Raw genomic sequence first — 23,115 nt, 5'->3', positions numbered from 1 at the left:
TATAGTTCACTGGCTGTGAAGCAGTAATTGTTTCAAAACGTCTCTTGTCATGTCACTGATTCGTCGTGAAACAATGTTGTTTGATGAAGATATTGTCTGTATAGTTTATTTGGGCCTTTTCCCCCAGCATAGTTCCAGCCATATCTGCGGCAGCAGGAAGAATTAAGTCCTCCACAATAGTATGGGGCTTGCCTGTCCTAGCCACTTGGTAGCTCACCATATAAGACGCTTCTAGCCCCTTCTTATTAATGGTATCAGTTGCTTTTATAAATATCTTATCGAAAGTTGTCTTAATTCTTTCTCAAACTCCCATGGCTTATTTTTCAAATTGGCATGTTTTTGTTTCTAAATGTCTGCGCAAGAGTGAAGGTTTCATCGAGTTGTGAGATAGAATTTGCACATATGACACACTGTGGCTGAGGAAAAGCACTACTCCCAATATAAGTGAACCCCAAATCAATGTAGATCTCATCATATTTGCGCCTCTTTGATGGTCCAACGTCCCTGTATTTTATTCGGTGCTTACCCGGGTAAGGGGCAGTAGCTCTTCTGCATCACATTCACAACTGTCAGTGTCCATGCTAGCTGAGCTAACAACAAATGTAGAATTACTGATGCTAGCATTGGATGTGCTCGTGGAAGCAGAACAACTTGTGTCGTCGACAGGTGCAGGCGTAGTACTGCTGGTAGTAGCAGTACTACCAGTAGAGCTGGTATGTGTCTCGTCACGGGCCTTACTTTTTTTTTTTACCATTTATCAATTTTCAAGCAAATGGAATGAGCAGCAGCTACGTTTGGCTACATACGGACCGTTAGTGGAATTCCCGCGAGAGAGTAACGGTTAATGTGATTAGAGGATAATTATTTGACTAGGCAACCTGTATTTGACATTGTGTTGTTATTTTGCAGAACACTAGATGGTTTAATTATATTTTTGGCAGTGAAACGAGGCTACTCGGGCAAGAAAAAAACCTCACCCAAATGTATAGACTTGTTGGAAAATATAAATGGACTGTTTGAAAATGTGAAGAGATGTATTTTTTTGACAGCCATTATTTAATTTTTTATGTGAATCACATTTTTTTGGGGGGCGTACCCCCAACGGCATTGCACGTACCCCTGGGGGGTATACTTGCTGTAGGGAATAGAGATTCATGTTAGTTACTTCAGGGAATTGATACAGTTGAAGTCGGATGTTTACATACACCTTAGCCAAATACATTTAAACTCAGTTTTTCACAATTCCTGACATATACAGTGGGGGGGAAAAGTATTTGATCCCCTGCTCATTTTGTACGTTTGCCCACTTACAAAGAAATGATCAGTCTATAATTTTAATGGTAGGTTTATTTGAACAGTGAGAGACAGAATAACAACAAAAAAATCCAGAAAAACGCATGTCAAAAATGTTATAAAATGATTTGCATTTTAATGAGGGAAACTTCTGACCCACTGGAATTGTAATATAGTGAATTTATAAGTGAAATAATCTGTCTGTAAACAATTGTTGGAAAAATGACTTGTGTCATACACAAAGTAGATGTCCTAACCGACTTGCCAAAACTATAGTTTGTTAACAAGAAATTTGTGGAGTGGTTGAAAAACGAGTTTTAATGACTCCAACCTAAGTTTATGTAAACTTCTGACTTCAACTGTACATTCTCTACATGTCACAAGTTATTTTAGGCTAACACTACAGGGAAGAGATACATTTATGTAGAAACTACAGGGATTAGATTCATTATGTAGATACTACAGGGAATAGATTAATTTTATATTAGTCACCATACTGCAGGGAATTCATGATAGTCCGTCACTATTCTAGTGGTTGAAGATATTGTTTTAAAGTGGGAATGATTCATTTAGATACTACAGGGAATGGATTAATGTTCTGATTCACTTCATAGTCGCTCACTCACTCATAAAATTAATATGACAGGGAAAAGATGCATACAATTATCACCAACTTTAGGGAAGAGAGAAATTGAAACAGTAAGGCCCGAGGAGGTGGGGTGTATGGCCAATATAGCACGGCTAAGGGCTGTTCTCAGGCACGATGCGATGCAGAGTGCCTGGATACAGTCCTTAGCCGTGGTTTATTGGCCATATACCACAAACCCCCAAGGTGCCTTATTGCTATTATAAACTGGTTACCAACATAATTAGAGCTGTTAAAATACATGTTTTGTCATACCTGTGGTATACAGTCTGATATATCATGGCTGTCAGACAATCAGCATTCAGGGTACGAACCACCCAGTTTATGGCCATGTGTATATACTACAGGGAATTGATAGTCATACTGTTACTAAGTTATTACTACAGGGAATAGAGTGATTCAGATTATTTTGATCGGAACCGTAATGCAGTGAATTGATACATAAATTCACCACCAACTGTCACTAGTTCATTTAATACTGCTGGGAAGAAAGAGATTCCTATCCAGTCCGGCCCAAAATGATTGGCACCGTTGATAACATTGATAATAATGAGAGAAAAAAAATACTATAAATGAATAGTGGTAGTTGTACACCTTAACTGATGACAGTTATATGATGACATCGGATTCAAATATTTAGAAACTCTCCAAGATGTTTTTAATACTTTACAAAAATGAATTCTCTAAAATAATTTAAGGTTTTTAATAAAACAAAGTCCTATATCCTGCTGTTTGGTACACGGTAAAGAATAAACTCCACAACTTGCAAATTTCACTAGTTCATTTTTTTTTTTAAACGATGGAAAACTTAATAATAAGAAAGCCCTTTTTCAAATGTTAAGAACCAGAATTTTGACTTCGATTCCAGGTTTAGTATCATGATACACGTTACCATCACAATACTCGATTCCGAAACGATACCACAACAACAAAAAACAAGGCGTATTAGAGGGATTGCGTTTAACGCAGAATTTTGTGCTTCAGTTTCACTTCTCCACTCAGATGAGAATTCACAAATGGCATTCTATCAGCAGACAACACTTTGGCATGAGTCCTCAGATCCTCAAAAGGTTCTACAGCTGCACCATCGAGAGCATCCTGATGGGTTGCATCACTGCCTGGTATGACAAGTGCTCGGCCTCCGACCGCAAGGCACTGCAGAGGGCAGTGCGTACGGCCCAGTACATCACTGGGGCCAAGCTTCCTGACATCCAGGACCTCTATACCAGGCGGTGTCTGAGGAAGGCCCTAAAAATTGTCAAAGACTCCAGCCACCCTAGTCATAGACTGTTCTCTCTGCTACCACACAGCAAGCGGTACCGGAGCGCCAATTCTAGGTCCAAGAGGCTTCTAAATAGCTTATACCCCCAAGCCATAAGACTCCTGAACATCTAATCAAATGGCTACCCAGACTATTTGCACCCCCCCTCCCTTTTACGCTGCCGCTACTCTCTGTTATCATCTATGCATATTCACTTTAATAACTCTACCTACATGTACATATTACCTCGACTAACCGGTGCCCCCGCACATTGACTCTGAACCGGTACCCCCCTGTATATAGCCTCGCTATTGTTATTTTACTGCTGCTCTATAATTATTTGTTACTTTTATTTATTTTCTCATAAAACTGCGTTGTTGGTTAAGGGCTTGTAAGTAAGCCTTTCACTGTAAGGTCTACTACACCTGTTGTATTTGGCACATGTGTTCAATAAAATTTGATTTGATTTGTGCAGCTGACTTTTCTCCCGTACAATGTGAGATTAACTTAAAGCAAAACATTAGGAAATGTAGCTGACTACGTTCTTTGTATGATGAACATTAGAAATACAGTATGATGGCTATGCCTCTTTTTTAGCAAAAAAGACCTGCTTTTTCATTGTAAGCTCATTTACTTGTATGGCTGCCAGCCAAATAGCGTTGCACTTCTGTTGTCATCTGATGAAAATGAAGCTATTTCCTGCCAAATATGTTACACTAATGTGTTTCCTGTGAAGGAAAACTGTAGTTGCCCCTGATCACTCTATTGAAGCAACAACAAAAAATCACTGTTCATGTTCAATATAAAATGCATTTGAAATGGTTTAAATGCTTTTTTTTTTTTTGATGGTCTGTGTTTTGAAAAGACAGATTTCTGAATTATAACGTGGCCCCTGGTATTAGCTAAAGTCCCAGAATGCCACTTGATCCAGACAAACTCAGCTACTGCTCTGTTCAATCGGTCGTCTTTTGACTTCAATGTCGTTACATTTAAACATTTTGATGTCAATATTTTTTAGAGGCAGCAATGTATGCATTTAGGAACTAATTATGCAATCAATTAGACTTTAAAAAAAAAATGTTTTAATCAATGTAGCATAATGGTAATAATTTATTTGAATGGTAAATCTCTATTGATAAACTGGGGAAATTAAATTGTACCCTAGGCCAATTCACAATACAGGTGAATGCATATTATTCAATAGGAGTGTATGCATTGCGTTATTCCGATTTTTCTTTTTTTCTTTTATTTCTTTTATTTGATTTCATGGGGCTACAAATGACAAACAATCCCTTCCATTTAGGACTTACTAGGAGAACATACAGAAAGTATTTACACCCCTTGACTTTTTCCACATTTCGTTGTGTTACATGCTGACTAGACCAGGTGCGCGTGTGCATGTTGATTTTGTCCACCCACACCAGACGAGATCAGAACACGCAGGTTTAAATATCAAAACCAACTCTGAACCAACTATATTCATTTGGGGACAGGTCGAAAATTTGAGAGAGAAGCTTTTTGTGCGTATGGAACATTTTTTTTTTTAGCTCGTGAAACATGGGACCAACAATTTTGTGTTGCATTTGTATTTTTGTTCAGTGTATACCAATCCAGATGTGCAAAGCTCTTAGAGACTTGCCCAGAAAGACTCCCAGTTGTAATCGCTGTCAAAGGTGCTTCTACAAAGTATTGACTCAAGTGTGTATGTAAATTAAATATTTCTGTATTTATTTTTCAATACATTTGCAACGATTTCTAAAAACATGTTTTCATTTTGTCATTATGGGGTATTGTGTGGGGATGGGTGAGAATTATACTTTTTTTTAAATCGATTTTGAATTCAGGCTGTAACACAACATGGAATAAGTCAAGGGGTATGAATACTTTCTGAAGGCACTATTTTTTTATTGTACTGATCAATCTCTTCTTTTATAAAAAGTTTGCTCTGTGTCTTTAAGAAAATAATGACTTCATTTGTGAGGCAGAACCTGGCTGTGGAATCTGACTGTCTATGGAATCTAGTGGAAACCCAAATGGGAGGCAAGGGAGATTAAGTGAATTAATAACGTTTTTGGTGACAATCAGCTTTGAAATCAGCATGTTTGCGTAATATCACAAACAAAGTACTAGGGTAGTGAATTGATGTTGCTTCAGCTGTAAGCTAACAAGGAAAGTTAGCCTGCAATTAAAGTTGGAAGCTACCGGTATTGTCTTGCATTGTGTTCTAGCCTGTATGGACATTGTTTGGCGAACAGTAATGAACAGTTTCAACATTTCTACATGCTGTGACGCATTATTCAAGTGTGTTAACTTCTGTGCAGCGTGAGTGGGGAGCGAACAATGCAGCCCAGACAGCTCTAGTAATGAATGAGGAAGTGCAGCAGACTTTCTGCTCTTTGTGCTATAAAGGAGCAGTGCTGATAGACAGGCATGATCCTCTCAATCACGTGAGACACATTTGACAGAAGTACAGAACGTAACAAAAATTATAGTACAAAATCAAAAGTACTGAAATTTCGGTATACCGTGCAACACTAGAACAAACTGTTTGTAACTAATAGAAATGTCACCATGTGAAGATATTTGTTAATATGTATGTATGTTATACGTACTTAGATGTAGTTGTACAACTTTTTATTATACTTTTAAAAATTATTGTTACTATTTAAATGATATTAGTAGACCGTAGTTTCCATATTATTGTTACTGAGTATTTTTTATTTTTTTGGAACACTTGAAAAGGTGGTGGTGCATCTCAAAAGGGATTTCATCCTGCTAAATGTCAAATAAATAAATTAGTTACAGTGCATTCGGAAAGTATTCAAACCCTTTGACTTTTACCACATTTTGTTAACTTACAGCCTTATTCTAAAATGGATTAAATCCTTTTTTCCCTCATCAATCTACACACAACACCCCATAATGACAAAGCAAAAAAATATATATATATATACATTTTTTGCAAATTTATAAAAAATGGAAATATCACATCTGCTTAAGTATTCAGACCTTTTACTCAGTACTTTTTTGAAGCACCTTTGGCAGCAATTACAGCCTGGAGTCATCTTGGGTATGACGCTACAAGCTTGGCACACCTGTATTTGGGGAGTTTCTCACATTCTCCTCTGCAGATCATCTCAAGCTCTGTCAGGTTGGATAGAGAGTGTCGCTGCACAGCTATTTTCAGGTCTCTCCAGAGATGTTAGATCGGGTTCAAGTCCGGGCTCTGATTGGGCCACTCAAGGACATTCAGAGACTTGTCCCGAAGCCACTCCTGCGTTGTCTTGGCTGTGTGCTTAGGGTCGTTGTCCTGTTGGAAGGTGAACCTTCACCCCAGTCTGATGTCCTGAGTGCTCTGGAGAAGGTTTTCATCAAGGGTCTCACTGTACTTTGCTCCGTTCATCTTCCCCTCGATCCTGACTAGGGCTGGGCGGTATACCGTATTTTATGATGTATCGGTACTGATGCAGGGACCAGTTTGGGTTTTTACTTTACCTTCTATACCGGTATTTGAATGTTTGGTTTGTTAATAAATGTGATACGCCATGTGTAATGTTAATTTTTATAGTTTACTTTGCTACTCTAGAGTCATCTCTCTCCCTGTTCTTTCTCTCCATGCCATTTTCCACACAGACCTAGCCACGCCCCCGTCACTCGAGCGCATTTGATGTTCCTCAACCAGGAGACACTTGCTTTCTGTCTGCATGGTCAATGCAGCACATACAACAATGTTGATGACAACAATGTTGTTTTCACTTTAATCTTAATATAAATCCACTGGCGTTCTATAATGACACTATTAGTTTGTGTTCCTTACATCAGCAAACAGCTAGTTTGTCTTTTCTTAGCAAGTTGCCGCTAATTGTTAGCAGCTAATGCTAATAGCTAATGAATGTACTGAGTAAGAGCAAACGTAGCTAGTTAATACAGCCTGATAATTCCAGTCACGGTGTAGACCTAAATCAGCTAAGAGAAAACATGCAATGTAGCCGAAGCGTATAGGGTCCCCTAGGAAACACGTACCAACACTTTAGATCCTACCCTGTCACAATAACTCCTCCGTTGCATTTTAATTCATTGTCATCTCAAACAACATTTTATTCAAAGTGCCCACTATTATATTCTAACTATAGAATTAGAATGGTCATTCTATTTCCGTGATTCCAACAGTTTTGCTCTAATTCGCGAGTCAAATCTCAATTGCAGTTTTTGGTTAAAAATAAGTCCTAGATGATTTGCCCATATTGTGCAGCCCTGTGTGGCAGTGTGGGAATTCTCTTCTGAGCAGTGGTGTAAAGTACTTAAGTAGTACTTGAAAGTATTTTTACTTTACTCATTATTTTTGACAACTTTTACTTTTACTTCACTACATTCCTAAAGAAAATACTGTACTTTTTACTCAGTATATTTTCCCTGACACCTAAAAGTTCTTGTTACATTTTGATTGCTTAGCAGGACAGGAAAATGGTCCAATTCACCCACTTATCAAGAGAACATCCCTGGTCATCCCTACTGCCTCTGATCTGGAGGACTCGCTAAACAGAGAGCATCCCTGGTCATCCCTACTGCCTCTGATCTTGAGGACTCACTAAACAGAGAACATCCCTGGTCATCCCTACTGCCTCTGATCTGGAGGACTCACTAAACAGAGAACATCCCTGGTCATCCCTACTGCCTCTGATCTGGAGGACTCACTAAACAGAGAACATCCCTGGTCATCCCTACTGCCTCTGATCTGGAGGACTCACTAAACAGAGAACATCCCTGGTCATCCCTACTGCCTCTGATCTGGAGGACTCACTAAACACACATGCTTTGTTTGTAAATGATGTCTGAGTGTTGGAGTGTACCCTGGTTATCCGTAATTAAAATAAAAAAAACTAGAAAATTATGTAATCTGGTTTGAGGAATTTGAAATGTATTTCTACTTGTGATACTTAAGTACATTTTATCAATTACATTTACTTTTGATTCTTAAGTATATTTAAAACCAAATACTTTTACTTTAGTATTTTACTGGGTATCTTTACTTTTACTCAAGTATGACAATTGGGTACTTTTCCCAGCACAGCAGAGAGACATGTAGTCCTCATTGTATACTGTTATATTCCTATCAGCAGAGACATCTAGTTCCTCATTATGTCCTGTTATATTCCTATCAGCAGAGACATGTAGTCCTCATTATGTCCTGTTATATTCCTATCAGCAGAGAGACATGTAGTCCTCATTATGTCCTGTTATATTCCTATCAGCAGAGAGACATGTAGTCCTCATTATGTCCTGTTATATTCCTATCAGCAGGGCGTTATGTAGTTCCTCATTATGTCCTGTTATATTCCTATCGGCAGAGACATGTAGTCCTCATATCCTGTTATATTCCTATCAGCAGAGAGACATGTAGTCCTCATTATGTCCTGTTATATTCCTATCAGCAGGGCGTTATGTAGTCCTCATTATGTCCTGTTATATTCCTAATTGCAGAGAGACATGTAGTCCTCATTATGTCCTGTTATATTCCTATCAGCAGAGATACATGTAGTCCTCATTATATCCTGTTATATTCCTATCAGCAGAGAGCTATGTAGTCCTCATTATGTCCTGCCAGTAAAAACGTGTCTTAGGCCTCACACTACCCATATAGGGATACATACGTTTAACCTACAATCGACCCCGACACAGCCATGACACGATTGCAAAGACATGCAGTACTGACAGTCTAGAGCGAGTAAGCCAACCAACCACCCACACACATTTCTGTTTTCCTTCAGCTCCCAGTCCTGTTGTAGCAAGTTAATCTTCATTTTTGTACTGAGTTAGCCTAGCTACTACTACTAGCTACCTTCTCTCCCCTCTGCCACCGAAATGGTGAGCTCTTTGAAGATCAATTGTTTACACCTGTTCGTCCGTCATTTTGAGATTACGTTTCATGAAAACCTAGATTTTTTTTTTTCCCCCTCCGTTGACTGTTTTCATCCTCCTTTATTCCTATTATAACAATATTATTCTTCATACTTCTGCACTTTATATCAAGTAATTCTGCTTTCATTGTTTTATTATCATACCATAGCATCTCTGTAGTGTCTTTTAGGGAGTCCACGGTACTTTTTCAATATCTTATTTTCCGCTCGAATTTCTTCCATTTTGTTACTGTAATCCATTCCTGTTTTTAATGCCTCAACCTCCCCCAGTAGCCCAGGCAATAGATCCAGTTGTTTTAACTGTTCTCTCATGCTTGTAAGCAGTGCTCTATATTCTGGAGACGTAGTTATAGAAATGTCCCCCTCCAATTATTACATTTACAATTTGACGGCAGTTTCGCTCGAGGAGATGTCCTCTTCTTGTTCGCTTCGATTTATCTGATTCTTTTTCGAGCATATCAAAATGCTGATCAATAAATCATTCAAGGTTCTCTATATTATCCAGAATGTTTGTTTCGCAGTTATCAGCTAATCCTACATTTTATGATTGATTAAATGGGAAAAGCTGTGCCTACCACGCTGCCAACTGCCGCGTCGTCAGCCAGTTAGTGAAGAGTGAGAGTCTGAGCTATGTGTTTCTTCTGCTTGATTTAAAACAACTTCAGTTGTTATAGCCATGCCAAAGGCCTCTCTGACATGGAGGCCTAACCCATCATCTAACCCTCTTCCTCTCTTTCTTCCTCTCCTCTTTCTCTCCTCGCTCTCCTCTTCCTCTTTTCTTCTCTTCCTCTCTCTCCTCTTCTTCCTCTCTCTCTCCTCTTCCTCTCTCTCCTGCAGAGTTCACCAGAGACCGACGCAGCATACAGACCTGAGGAGGACCAACACTAGCAACAACCTTCTGTCTGGCCTCCCTTTCTCTCTCCCTCCTCCAGTCCACCCATGCTCTGTGAGGCTCTCTATCCTCTCCTGTCCCTGGGCATAATGCTCCATCTCTACTGCTGAGCTCTCCCTTACCCCACCTTACCCCCTAACCTTACCCCACCATGACCAGTCTGAAGCGGTCTCAGACGGAGCGTTCGGTGGGCGGCTCGGTACCTGCCTCTGATGAATTCTACACCCGTCGCTTGCGCCTCCCCAACGGTGGCGCCCCCCCACCTCGCTCCGAGAGCACCCACCTCACCTCCTCTTCCTCATCCGGCTCCTCTTCCTCCTCCACCCCGGGGGTTCCCAAGATGGGGGTCAGGGCCCGCGTGGCGGACTGGCCCCCCAAACGGGATGGAACGGGCGGGGTGTGGCACATCACCGTAGATACGGACTCCCCGAGTTCCACCATGTCATCTTCAGGTGGCGGAGAATGTGGGTCAGGCGGGTCGGCCGGGGAACGCGGGTCGGCCGGGGAACGCGGGTCGGCCGGGGAACGCGGGTCGGCCGGGAGCGGAGAAAGAGAACGGAGCTCGGGTTCAGGCTCGGCGACCACGGCCCATAGCAACCTGTCAGCTAAACTGGGCCACCTGATCAGCCCTCAGGACTCCTCGATGCTCCGGAACATCCACAACACCCTGAAGAGCAAGATGCACCACAGCAGACATCACAGCAAAGACAACCGCTACCTGTCGCCAGACGGCTACCAGGGCTCGCCGCGCAAAGGCATGAGGCGTATCCGCCAGCGCTCCAACAGTGACATCACTATCTCTGAGCTGGAGGGTGACGGGGGCGAGGGCTGGTCCTTCTCCGGCTGGACGCCCATGCACCGAGAGTACGGAAGCACCTCCTCCATAGACAAACATGCAGGCTCAGGGGAGAGCTTCTTTGATATGCTCAAGGTATTTTAATGATTGATGTAAAACAATTAGTATAGTTAAAAAAAGAACACAAAAAAATGTACAAAGAATTCCAGAGGATGTTGAATACACTTATTGTATGTATTTTAAATGTGTCAAATAAACTTCATTCATTCAAGGGCTATACGTCCCAGGAGGCTCCTGATCAACGCAGCCCGGCGCCGGACAGACTTGGTGAGCTGCTGACGGTGGCCCCGCACAAACAGGCTGCCCTGGATCTACCTGATGGACCCCAGGGTCCTACCAGAGGTAGCCCCGCCAGTCGCCTGAAGGAAAGAGAGAAACATCTGAAGAGGAGGTCCAAGGTAGAGTACATGAACTGCACTTTTTACTATCTCATTAATATTAATAATAATAATGATTTATTAAACTTATATAGCCCTTTTGATAACAGAAACAAATCTCAAAGTGCTTCAAAAGCAAAAAACAAGCAATACATCATCATGAGTAGCCTAGCTATAGTTGGCTAGGTCAACCAATACAACATCATCAGTAGCCTAGCTATATCTAGGCTTCTCATGATGATGTATTGGTTGACCTAGCTAGCTATTGCTAGGCTACTCATGATGATGTATTGGTTGACCTAGCTAGCTATAGCTAGGCTACTCATGATGATGTATTGGTTGATCTAGCTAGCTATTGCTAGGCTACTCATGATGATGTATTGGTTGACCTAGCTAGCTATTGCTAGGCTACTCATGATGTATTGGTTGACCTAGCTAACTATAGCTAGCTAGGTCAACCAATAGTGGCCAAGTCTTTGAATGCATGAATCCTCCAAAGATGAAGAGGAACAGCACGTGGTTTGATCTTGGAACCAGCCTGACTTGCGTAACCACTTGACTTCTGCTTCAAAATGTATGGCACCGACTTGTGTGATGCCTTCATCAGCTCTGGTCGCCAGAAAGCTCACCACTCACAGTTCAGAGTAGTAATCAGTCGTGCTCATTACGAACCCTATGCCTCAACACTGCATTCCTCTACTGCATCTCCCATTCCTCTCAAACTTCAGGTGACTCCTCAAACGGTGTTCTCAGATCAGGAACCAGCAACCATATTAAACAAAAAGATGGGTCTGTGTCCAGATGCATCATTTAAACAAAAACATTAGCCAGCTATTGAATGATTTGTATTTATCTTGTCTGTAATTCTGACCCACCACCTCGATTCGGTTCTATGTAGCAAAATTTGAAATTGTGTTTTTTACATTGGAAAAAAAGTAGAGACTCAGAACTAGAAAATTGTATATCGTACACTGCAGTTGAGGAACTATGGGAAAGTAATTCAGCTTTGTAAATTGATACATTTGTAATCCCACATTTAAGAAAATGGCCCTTGAGTTTTTTGGTACACCTACTGGAGAGAGATTTTTGTCTACACCTATTTAACATCATTCACACCCTCTTAAGCTTTTAGCCACACCTATCTCTTTAAGGATTCACAAGTGAGGCCATGTGCTAAACAGAGGGAGTAAGGTGGTGTAGTAAACAACCAAAGATTAAGACTAAAAGTGGTGAAAGCAGTAGTAAAAATACACTATCTAGTCCTTGGCCTATATCCTAATCTGACTTTGGTGCAGATCATGTTCTTCACATTACATAAAACAAAATCAGAGTTTATTTGTCACATACACATGATACAGAAGGTGTAAACGGTACAGTGAAATTGTTACTTGCATAGTGTTTGACATAGCTAGCTAGCTAAACAAGGACCCATAATCCCAACTCATACTACCATGCACCCTGCCGGTAGCTACAGCTAACCAACTAGGTTCAATGTTAGCTAGCTAGCTAACAGTATCCTTAAACTTGAAATGAAAATGACTTTCTGACAGAATTAGAAACGTATAATATCTGAAAATGTAGCTAGACTCTTATCCGTTTACATGGATGAATGCTTTTCTCCCTCGGTCGTGGATGCCATGGTTGCCCCTAGTTTAAAGATGTAATCCAGAGACAGGTGTTTATAAAACAGCCTTCTGTGTTCTATTTTTGACTCTCCACATTTGGCAATCATCTCTCTGCTTCCACCAGGCATTCGACTGATTTCAAATCTCGGTCAACTTCTTCTGTGACAACAACACTGTTGATCACATTTCTTCCCCATCACTGTCATCAGAAGTCTACAATGTCTGGTTCAATGAAAATATTTTTTCCTAAATCAGGAATTTCCTCACTGTCTTATTCCTTTTCATCGTCCTCCAGAAAGTAGTCCATCACAACTTTTTCCCACTGATCTTTGTCTATAGTTCCTGTTAACTTCAGGGCGGCAATGTTGAGAGCAGTAGCAACACTTTTTCAGTTCTTCATGATATCTTTCAAAAAAAGCCGCAGTAGCAAGGATTATCTACACATACTGAGCAGCTCATGTTATAGACAGAAGCCTGCTACATGGCAGACCAATCAGAACTCATCTCTCGGCATGTCCAGCCCATCCATTATCTTAACCAATCAGCGCTAGCGAGAAAGGTTCCTGTATTTTTCCGTGGCTAAACCAACTAGACTCGTAATTTTTAACCATTTTATTCGTATTTAAAGATGGCATACACTTTTGTTATTAATGCACATGAAAGTTCACATTCCAGAAGACATTTCTGCCAAAAGCAAATGTTAACGCTTCTCCTGCTAGACTGCCTAGCTTCTTGAAACAGGTCACAATTGTCATGTCTATGTTTAATACGTTTTTTTAAATGTATTATGAGTCTGTACATTTCATCAATAATTGTTTTTATCCATACATTGTTTAATGTTTTTAATATATGCACAGTGATGCAAACAACATTTCCCTATGGGGATAATAAAGTCATGATCTTATCTGATTCCAGTCGGAGACTGGAGGGGAATCCATCTTCAGGAAGCTCCGCAGCGTCAAGGCCGAGGGTGACTCGTCCCGGGCTGGGTCTGACGTGGAGGATGGGGGGCGGGAGGACGTCATCGGCCCCCCTCCAAAACCCTGGTCTTGTCAGAAAGGCTTTGCTCACTTTGACGTGCAGAGTATCCTCTTCGACCTCAACGAGGCCATCCAGGGTCGACAGTCCGGCGGGAAACGCAAGAACACCACCACGGGCGCCTCCGCTGCGGCCGCTGCCTCGGCCTCCGCCACTTCCTCGCTCTCGTCCAATCAGAGTGGGGTATGCGGCGGGGGCGGGTCTCCGTGCGGGTCCCAGGAGGAGCTGAGTGGGAAGGAGGCGGGCGCGGGACAGGGTGGGACTCACACCACTAACCCTGCCCTAGACCCTGGTGATGAGAAGAGCAACGATCTGGTGCTGAACTGCCCTTGTTTCAGGAATGAACTGGGAGGAGAGGGAGAGAGGAACATTGGCCTCTCTAAACGGGTAGGAGGACACGTTATATACACACACACACACACACACACACACACACACACACACACACACACACACTAAACACACTAAACACACAAATACATACAACAAGACACACACACTACACACCTAGTGTTGTCATACCACCAGTTTTTCCTTGACAAAGAAACACACACATAGCTGACGAAACTATATGGTCCTTCAAAAAAACGTACTTTACGCCAAATATGTTGTGCTGTCGCATGCAATATAATTAGTTGTGTCTGGGTGATAACTGGGTGATAACTGGGTGGTGTCTGGGTGGTGTCTGGGTGATAACTGGGTGGTGTCTGGGTGGTGTCTGGGTAATAACTGGGTGATAACTGGGTGGTGTCTGGGTGATAACTGGGTGGTGTCTGGGTGATAACTGGGTGATAACTGGGTGGTGTCTGGGTGATAACTGGGTGATAACATAAGGTTGATGTGTCCGACATTATGACGGTTTTCCTCAAGACATGATGGCCCCTTCATATTTTCTTTCCTTTCCTACCTTACTGCCTAGAGTCGCGTACTAACATCATTACAACCCTACTACACACACATACATGCATAATATATACACTGTGGGCCAGTTTATTAGGTACACCACCTCATTCACAAAAATGGTTTGCTCCTACAGGCAGTGAGTCATGTGGCTGTGGCTTGCTATATAAAGCAGGCAGACCGGCATCGAGACATTCAGTTACTGTTCTATTGAGTGTTAGAAAAACGAGTGACCTAACCGACTTTGAGAATGCTATGATTGTCGGCGCCAGGCATGCTGGTTCCAGTATCTCAGAAACGTCCGGTCTCCCGGGCTTTTCACACCCAGCAATGTCTAGGGTTACAGAGAAATGGTGCAACAAACAAAAAACATCCAGTCAGCGGCAGTCCTGTGGGTGTAAACAGTTTGTTGATGAGAGACATCGAAGGAGAATGGCAAGAATCGTGCGAGCTAACAGGTGGGAAACAAGCAGACAAATAACGGAGCAGTACAGCAGTGGTGAGCAGAACGGCATCTCAGAACGTACAACTCATCGGTCCTCGTCACAGATGGGCGATTGCAGCAGACGACCACACAGGGTTCCACTCCTATCAGCTAAAACCCAGATGAAGCAGCTCCAGTGGGCCCGTGATCATCAACACTGGACAATTGAGGACTGGAAAAACATTGCCTTGTCCGACGAATCCCAGTTCCTGTTGCTTCATGCTGATGACAGAGTGAGTCCATGACCCCATCCTGCCTGGTGTCAACAGTACAGGCTGCTGGCAGCGGTGTAACGGTGTGGGCAATATTTTCCTGGAAAACGTTAGGTCCCTTGATACCATTTGAGCAAAGTTTCCATGGCCCAAAGAATTCAGGCTGTTCTGGAGGGAAAAGGGAGGTCCAACCCAGTACTAGATGTGTTTAACTAATAAACTGGCCAATGAATGTGTACACTGACTCGCGCTATACCCTTACACATTTCCATGACCTATTTCCAATATCAACGATAGTTCAAATGTGATATCAGACAGTTCATCTTTCAAACATGTCATAAAATCACGCCTTTCCCCCCCTCAATACCTCCATAGTAACATTACTCCTTCCCCCTCAATACCTCCATAGTAACGGTACTCCTTCCCCCTCAATACCTCCATAGTAACGGTACTCCTTCCCCCTCAATACCTCCATAGTTACGGTACTCCTTCCCCCTCAATACCTCCAAAGTAACGGTACTCCTTCCCCCTCAATACCTCCATAGTAACGGTACTCCTTCCCCCTCAATACCTCCATAGTAACGGTACTCCTTCCCCCTCAATACCTCCATAGTAACGGTACTCCTTCCCCCTCAATACCTCCATAGTAACGGTACTCCTTCCCCCTCAATACCTCCATAGTAACGGTACTCCTTCCCCCTCAATACCTCCATAGTAACGGTACTCCTTCCCCCTCAATACCTCCATAGTTACGGTACTCCTTCCCCCTCAATACCTCCATAGTTACGGTACTCCTTCCCCCTCAATACCTCCATAGTTACGGTACTCCTTCCCCCTCAATACCTCCATAGTTACGGTACTCCTTCCCCCTCAATACCTCCATAGTTACGGTACTCCTTCCCCCTCAATACCTCCGTAGTTACGGTACTCCTTCCCCCTCAATACCTCCGTAGTTACGGTACTCCTTCCCCCTCAATACCTCCGTAGTTACGGTACTCCTTCCCCCTCAATACCTCCGTAGTTACGGTACTCCTTCCCCCTCAATACCTCCGTAGTTACGGTACTCCTTCCCCCTCAATACCTCCGTAGTTACGGTACTCCTTCCCCCTCAATACCTCCGTAGTTACGGTACTCCTTCCCCCTCAATACCTCCGTAGTTACGGTACTCCTTCCCCCTCAATACCTCCGTAGTTACGGTACTCCTTCCCCCTCAATACCTCCGTAGTTACGGTACTCCTTCCCCCTCAATACCTCCGTAGTAATGGTACTCCTTCCCCCTCAATACCTCCATAGTAATGGTACTCCTTCCCCCTCAATACCTCCGTAGTTACGGTACTCCTTCCCCCTCAATACCTCCGTAGTTACGGTACTCCTTCCCCCTCAATACCTCCGTAGTTACGGTACTCCTTCCCCCTCAATACCTCCGTAGTTACGGTACTCCTTCCCCCTCAATACCTCCGTAGTTACGGTACTCCTTCCCCCTCAATACCTCCGTAGTTACTGTACTCCTTCCCCCTCAATACCTCCTTAGTAACGGTACTCCTTCCCCCTCAATACCTCCGTAGTTATGGTACTCCTTCCCCCTCAATACCTCCGTAGTTACGGTACTCCTTCCCCCTCAATGCCTCCATAGTAACATTACTCTTTTCCCCCTTCTCAGCAGGGTAGTATTGGCAGTGGGGGCAGCTCCAGTGGCTCTGGGGGGGGAAGTGGCTCAGAGGAGGGGCCCCTGGAGACCTCTCTCCCCCACTTCACCAACGCCGGGGTGTCGGTGCTGGAGGCCCCTAAAGACGGACAGGGACAGCATGCTGATAGGGCCAAACGATCTGTGGAGCACTGCGACCTGGGGTCTTATTACTACAGGAAATACTTCTATCTGAGAGGTGAGAGGGAGGGAGAGGTCTGGGGGCCTACTACCACTACAGGAAATACTTCTATCTGAGAGGTGAGAGGGAGGGAGAGGTCTGTGAGTCTACTACCACTACTACAGGAAATACTTCTATCTAGGGGGGGAGGGGGTCTGGGGCTTCTTCTTCTTCTCCTTCTCCTTCTTTCTTCTTCTTCAACACATTTAAACTCAGTTTTTCACAATTCCTGACATTTAATCCAAGTAAAAATTCCCTGTCTTAGGTCAGTTAGGATCACCACTTTATTTTAAGAATGTGTAATGTCAGAATAATAGTAGAGAGAATCTTTTATTTCTTTCATCACATTCCCAGTGGTTCTGAAGTTTACATACACTCAATTAGTATTTGGTAGCATTGCCTTTAAATTGTTTAACTTGGGTCAAACATTTCGGGTAGCCTTCGACAAGCTTCCCACAATAATTTGGGTGAATTTTGGCCCATTCCTCCTGACAGAGGAGGAATGGGCCAAATTTTCTATAGCACTGAGGTCAGGGCTTTGTGATGGCCACTCCAATACCTTGACTTTGTTGTCCTTAAGCCATTTTGCCACAACTTCGGAAGTATGCTTGGGGTCATTGTCCATTTGGAAGACCCATTTGCGACCAAGCTTTAACTTCCTGACTGATGTTTTGAGATGTTGCTTCAATATATCCACATAATTTTCCCTCATCATGATGCCATCTATTTTGTGAAGTGTACCAGTACCTCCTGCAGAAAAGCACCCCAGAACATGATGCTGCCACCCCCGTGCTTCACGGTTGGGATGGTGTTCTTTGGCTTGCAAGCCTCACCCTATTTCCTCCAAACATAATGATGGTCATTATGGCCAAACAGTTCTATTTTTGTTTCATCAGACCAGAGGATTTTTCTCCAAAAAGTACGATCTTTGTCCCCATGTGCAGTTGCAAACCGTAGTCTGGCTTTTTTATGTCGGTTTTGGAGCAGTGGCTTCTTCCTTGCTGAGCAGCCTTTCAGGTTATGTCGATATAGGATTCGTTTTACTGTGGCAATAGATACTTTTGTACCTGTTTCCTCCAGCATCTTCCCAAGGTCCTTTGCTGTTGTTCTGGGATTGATTTGATTTCATCTCTATGAGACAGAACGCGTCTCCTTCCTGAGCGGTATGACGGCTGCGTGGTCCCATGGTGTTTATACTTGCGTACTATTGTTTATTCAGATGAACGTGGTACCTTCAGGCGTTTGGAAATTGCTCCCAAGGATGAACCAGACTTCTGGAGCTCTACAATTTTTTTTCTGAGGTCTTGGCTGATTTCTTTTGATTTTTCCATGAGGTCAAACAAAGAGGCACTGAGTTTGAAGGTAGGCCTTGAAATACATCCACAGGTACACCTCCAATTGACTCAAATGATGTCAATTAGCTTATCAGAAGCTTCTAAAGCCATGACATAGTTTTCTGGAATTTTCCAAGCTGTTTAAAGGCAGTCAACTTAGTCTGTGTAAACTTCTGACCCACTGGAATTGTGATACAGTGAATTATAAGTGAAATAATCTGTCTGTAAACAATTGTTGGAAAAATGATTTGTGTCATGCACAAAGTAGATGTCCTAACCGCCTTGCCAAAACTATAGTTTGTTAACAAGACATTTGTGGAGTGGTTGAAAAACGAGTTTTAATGACTCCAACCTATGTTGTATGTAAACTTCTGACTTGAACTGTGTATCTGAGAGGGAGGAAGAGGAGAGGTCTGGGGTCCTACTGTTACTACAGCAACTACTTCTACCTGAGAAGTGAGATTATAGCGGTCTCTATTCATGCATTGCTAAGGTAGAGTAGATATGAATGTCTGGTATGCCTTGGGAAAAAAAATCTGACTTTCTCTCTTCTCCCTCTTTCACCTTGTCCCGTCCTCTCTCTCGCTCGCTCGCTCTCTCGTCCAGAGCATTGGAACTACCTGGGTGTAGATGAGACTCTGGGTCCAGTAGCAGTGAGTTTGAGGAGAGAGAAGCTAGAAGAACACAAGGAGCATGGACAGCAGTACAACTACAGAGTTATCTTCAGAACCAGCGAGGTAAATAGCTATATATCCTATCAGGGTTGGGGTTCATTTCAATTGAAGTCAGTCAATTCAGGAAGTGATTTGAATTTAAAAATTGATAAACTTTTCACACAAATGGCTTCTCAACGTCATTGAAAAGAGATGGCCCTTTTTTCAATTTTTGTGTTGGAATTTCAGTTTGCTTCCTGAATTGACTGGCTTTCAATTTTAATTGACCCCAACCCTGATATATATGGCTCTTCTTCCCTTCTTTCCCGCTCTTCTAACCCTGATATATATGGCTCTTCTTCCCTTCTCTCCCACTCTTCTAACCCTGATATATATGGCTCTTCTTCCCTTCTCTCCCACTCTTCTAACCCTGATATATATGACTCTTCTTCCCTTCTCTCCCACTCTTCTAACCCTGATATATATGGCTCTTCTAACCCTGATATATATATAGCTCTTCTTCCCTTCTTTCCCGCTCTTCTAACCCTGATATATATGGCTCTTCTTCCCTTGTCTCCCACTCTTCTAACCCTGATATATATGTCTCTTCTTCCCTTGTCTCCCACTCTTCTAACCCTGATATATATGACTCTTCTTCCCTTCTTTCCCGCTCTTCTAACCCTGATATATATGTCTCTTCTTCCCTTGTCTCCCACTCTTCTAACCCTGATATATATGGCTCTTCTAACCCTGATATATATATAGCTCTTCTTCCCTTCTCTCCCACTCTTCTAACCCTGATCGCCTTCTGCCTTTCCCTCTCCTCCTCTATTTCCCACAACCCCCTTCATCCCAGCTTTTCCATAGCCGATGTAAGTAAGACCTTTTAAACAGGTCAACATTCACAAGGCCGCAGGGCCAGATGAATTACCAGGACGTGTACTCAGAGAATGTGGCAAGTGTCTTCACTGACATTTTCAACCTCTCCCTGACCCTGTTTGTAATACCTACATGTTTCAAGCAGACCACCATAGTCCCTGTCCCCAAGAACGCCAAGGTAACCTGTCTAAAGCACTCAAATCTGTAGCCATGAAATGGTTTGAAAGGCTGGTCATGGCTCACATTAACACCATCATCCCAGAACACCATGGACACAGTCCAATTCACCGCCCCAACAGATCCACACTGCCCTCTCCCACCTGGACAAGAGGAACACCTATGTGAGAATGCTGTTCATTGACTACAGCTCAGCGTTCAACACCATAGTGCCCTCCAAGCTGATCACAACTCTCACACGGTGGTGGTAGGCCTAATCACTGACTACAACAACCTCTCCTTCAACGTAAAGACAAAGGAGTTGATTGTGAACTACAGGAAACGGAAGGTCGAGCATGCCACCATCCACATTGACGTGGCTGTAGTGGAGCTGGTCGAGAGCTTCAAGTTCCTCGATGTCCACATCACTAAAGAATTAGTGAGGAAGGCACAACAATGCCACTTATATTTGTAATTTTTACTTAACATTTATGATACAGCCTGGATTCGAACCAGGTACTGTAGTGACGCCTCTTGCACTGAGATGCAGTGTCTTAGACCACTGCGCCACTCGGGAGCCCCTCTTCCCCCTCAGGAGTCTGAAAAGATTTGGCATGGGCCCTCAGATCCTCAAAGTTCAACAGCTGCACCATTGAGAGCATCTTGACTAGCTGCATCACCGCTTGGTATGCCGACCGCAAGGCGCTGCAGAGGGTAGTGCGTATGGCCCAGTGCATCACTGGGGCCAAGCTCCCTGCCAAATTTTTCCATTGACCCACTTTGCACTAACTTTTTTTTGACTCATCCACATCCGCTGTTGCCACTGTTTATTATCAATCCTGTTGCCTAGTTACTTTACCCCTACCTGTATGTTTATTATCTATCCTGTTGCCTAGTTACTTTACCCCCTACCTGTATGTTTATTATCTATCCTGTTGCCTAGTTACTTTACCCCTACCTGTATGTTTATTATCTATCCTGTTGCCTAGTTACTTTACCCCCTACCTGTATGTTTATTATCTATCCTGTTGCCTAGTTACTTTATCCCCTACCTTTATGTTTATTATCTATCCTGTTGCCTAGTTACTTTATCCCCTACCTGTATGTTTATTATCTATCCTGTTGCCTAGTTACTTTATCCCCTACCTGTATGTTTATCTATCCTGTTGCCTAGTTACTTTCCCTCTACCTGTATGTTTATTATATATCCTGTTGCCTAGTCACTTTACCCCTACCTGTATGTACATACAGTGACTTCAGAAAGTATTCATACCCCTTGACTTATTCCACATTTTGTTGTTATAGCATGGATTAAATTTAGATTTTGTCACTGGCCTACACACAATTCCCCATAATGTCAAAATGGAATTACACTATTTGGACACCCCTTCAAATAAGTGGATTCGGCTATTTCAGCCACACCCTTTGCAATGTCAGCACAACAACTTCTTCGGGAGCTTCATGAAATGGGTTTCCATGGCCGAGCAGCCTAAGATCACCATGCCCAATGCCAAGCATCGACCGGAGTATGGGTGTGAGGGTGACTATTACTGCCACACCGGCGGTCACGTGTCATGAAGGCAGTCAAATTCCATGTGACGTTTAGTCATGGTAACTAGGCTTCTCCAAGCTCTGATGCTGCTGATGGTCATTAGTAGTCTACCAAACGTGCTTAACTGCCTGGTACTCAGCACTCTACTGTCCCTCTAATCACTCTGACATCAATGCAAATGTAATCAAAAGTCTAATTAAACACTTCGTCAGACCCCATGAACTCATGTTGCGCAACATTTCTATAGGCTATGCATTTGCGGGAGAAAGCAGAGTGATGGCCACTAATAAAAAGAGGAGGATCCCATCAGCTTTCTATAGGCTAGGCCCACTATATTTATTTTCAGAATTTTCCTAATATTAATCACATTGCTTATATTTACGACGAGTATAGGAGTATAGTCTACCTGGCTGGCATGAAAATGAACCACTGTGAAATCGTCCTCCATTCGCTATTTAAGTGTACAGATAACATATATTTTTTTCCCTGCTGACCCGATTTCGATACAGGTGCCTGATAATAGTCCATTCTAAATCCCCCCAAAAATCAGACATACAGTACCAGTCAAAACTTTGGACACACCTACTCATTTAAGGGTTTTTCTTTATTCTACATTGTATTCTACAAATATTCTACAAATAACACATATGGAATCATGTAGTAACCCCAAAAGAGTGTTAAACAAATCAAAGACAGTTTTAAGTCTGATGGGTGACAATATTAGCCCATCACTTGTGAATGACGCCCAGTGTAAGGCAAGAAACAATGCCTCTTTTTTTTTTTGCGACTTTATCTAATCATAGTCGCCCACCTCATGTAGCCTAGCCCATAGGCATATATGTTTTGATACCATTTGTATCACAACTAAAGTGGCTAAATAATCTGCTTTACAAGGGGAGTAGAGCCTAACTACATACGTAAGCAGCACGTGAGTTTCTAGTTTGGGGAAGATAATTTTCCCCATAAAAAATGCACCTTTATAAAAAAGCATTACATGCATAATTGCATTTGCTGTCACTTCTGATAATGGTGTTTTCCGCTAATGGAACATTTGCGCTTATAGCCTACTGCTGTGTGCGCATTGCTGTGTTTATAATGTGAAGAAATAGCCTAATAGTTTACCAACATTTTAAGCTAAACGTTCTAATCTGTTGCATAAGCCTTATTGCGTAAA

General features: G+C 42.6%; 1 protein-coding gene across 2 annotated transcripts in view; it reads left to right on the top strand.

Moving 5' to 3' along the window:
- The window catches only part of LOC106571085 (signal-induced proliferation-associated 1-like protein 1), a 215,606-nt gene that overhangs the window by 128,483 nt on the left and 64,008 nt on the right, over positions 1-23,115 (top strand). For both annotated transcript variants that reach the window (XM_014143753.3, XM_014143752.3), the window contains exons 3-7: positions 9,956-10,941; positions 11,079-11,264; positions 13,784-14,293; positions 17,163-17,385; positions 19,308-19,438. In XM_014143753.3, the coding sequence (XP_013999228.2) occupies positions 10,162-10,941; positions 11,079-11,264; positions 13,784-14,293; positions 17,163-17,385; positions 19,308-19,438 (1,830 nt within the window). In that variant the 5' untranslated portion in view covers positions 9,956-10,161. The remainder of the gene's footprint in view (positions 1-9,955; positions 10,942-11,078; positions 11,265-13,783; positions 14,294-17,162; positions 17,386-19,307; positions 19,439-23,115) is intronic.

This window comes from Salmo salar, chromosome 15, assembly GCF_965601325.2.
Source record: "Salmo salar chromosome 15, fSalSal1, whole genome shotgun sequence".
Classification (NCBI taxonomy): domain Eukaryota; kingdom Metazoa; phylum Chordata; class Actinopteri; order Salmoniformes; family Salmonidae; genus Salmo; species Salmo salar.
Note: the sequence above shows the minus strand (reverse complement) of the source record. Positions and strands in the feature narration are given on the sequence as shown.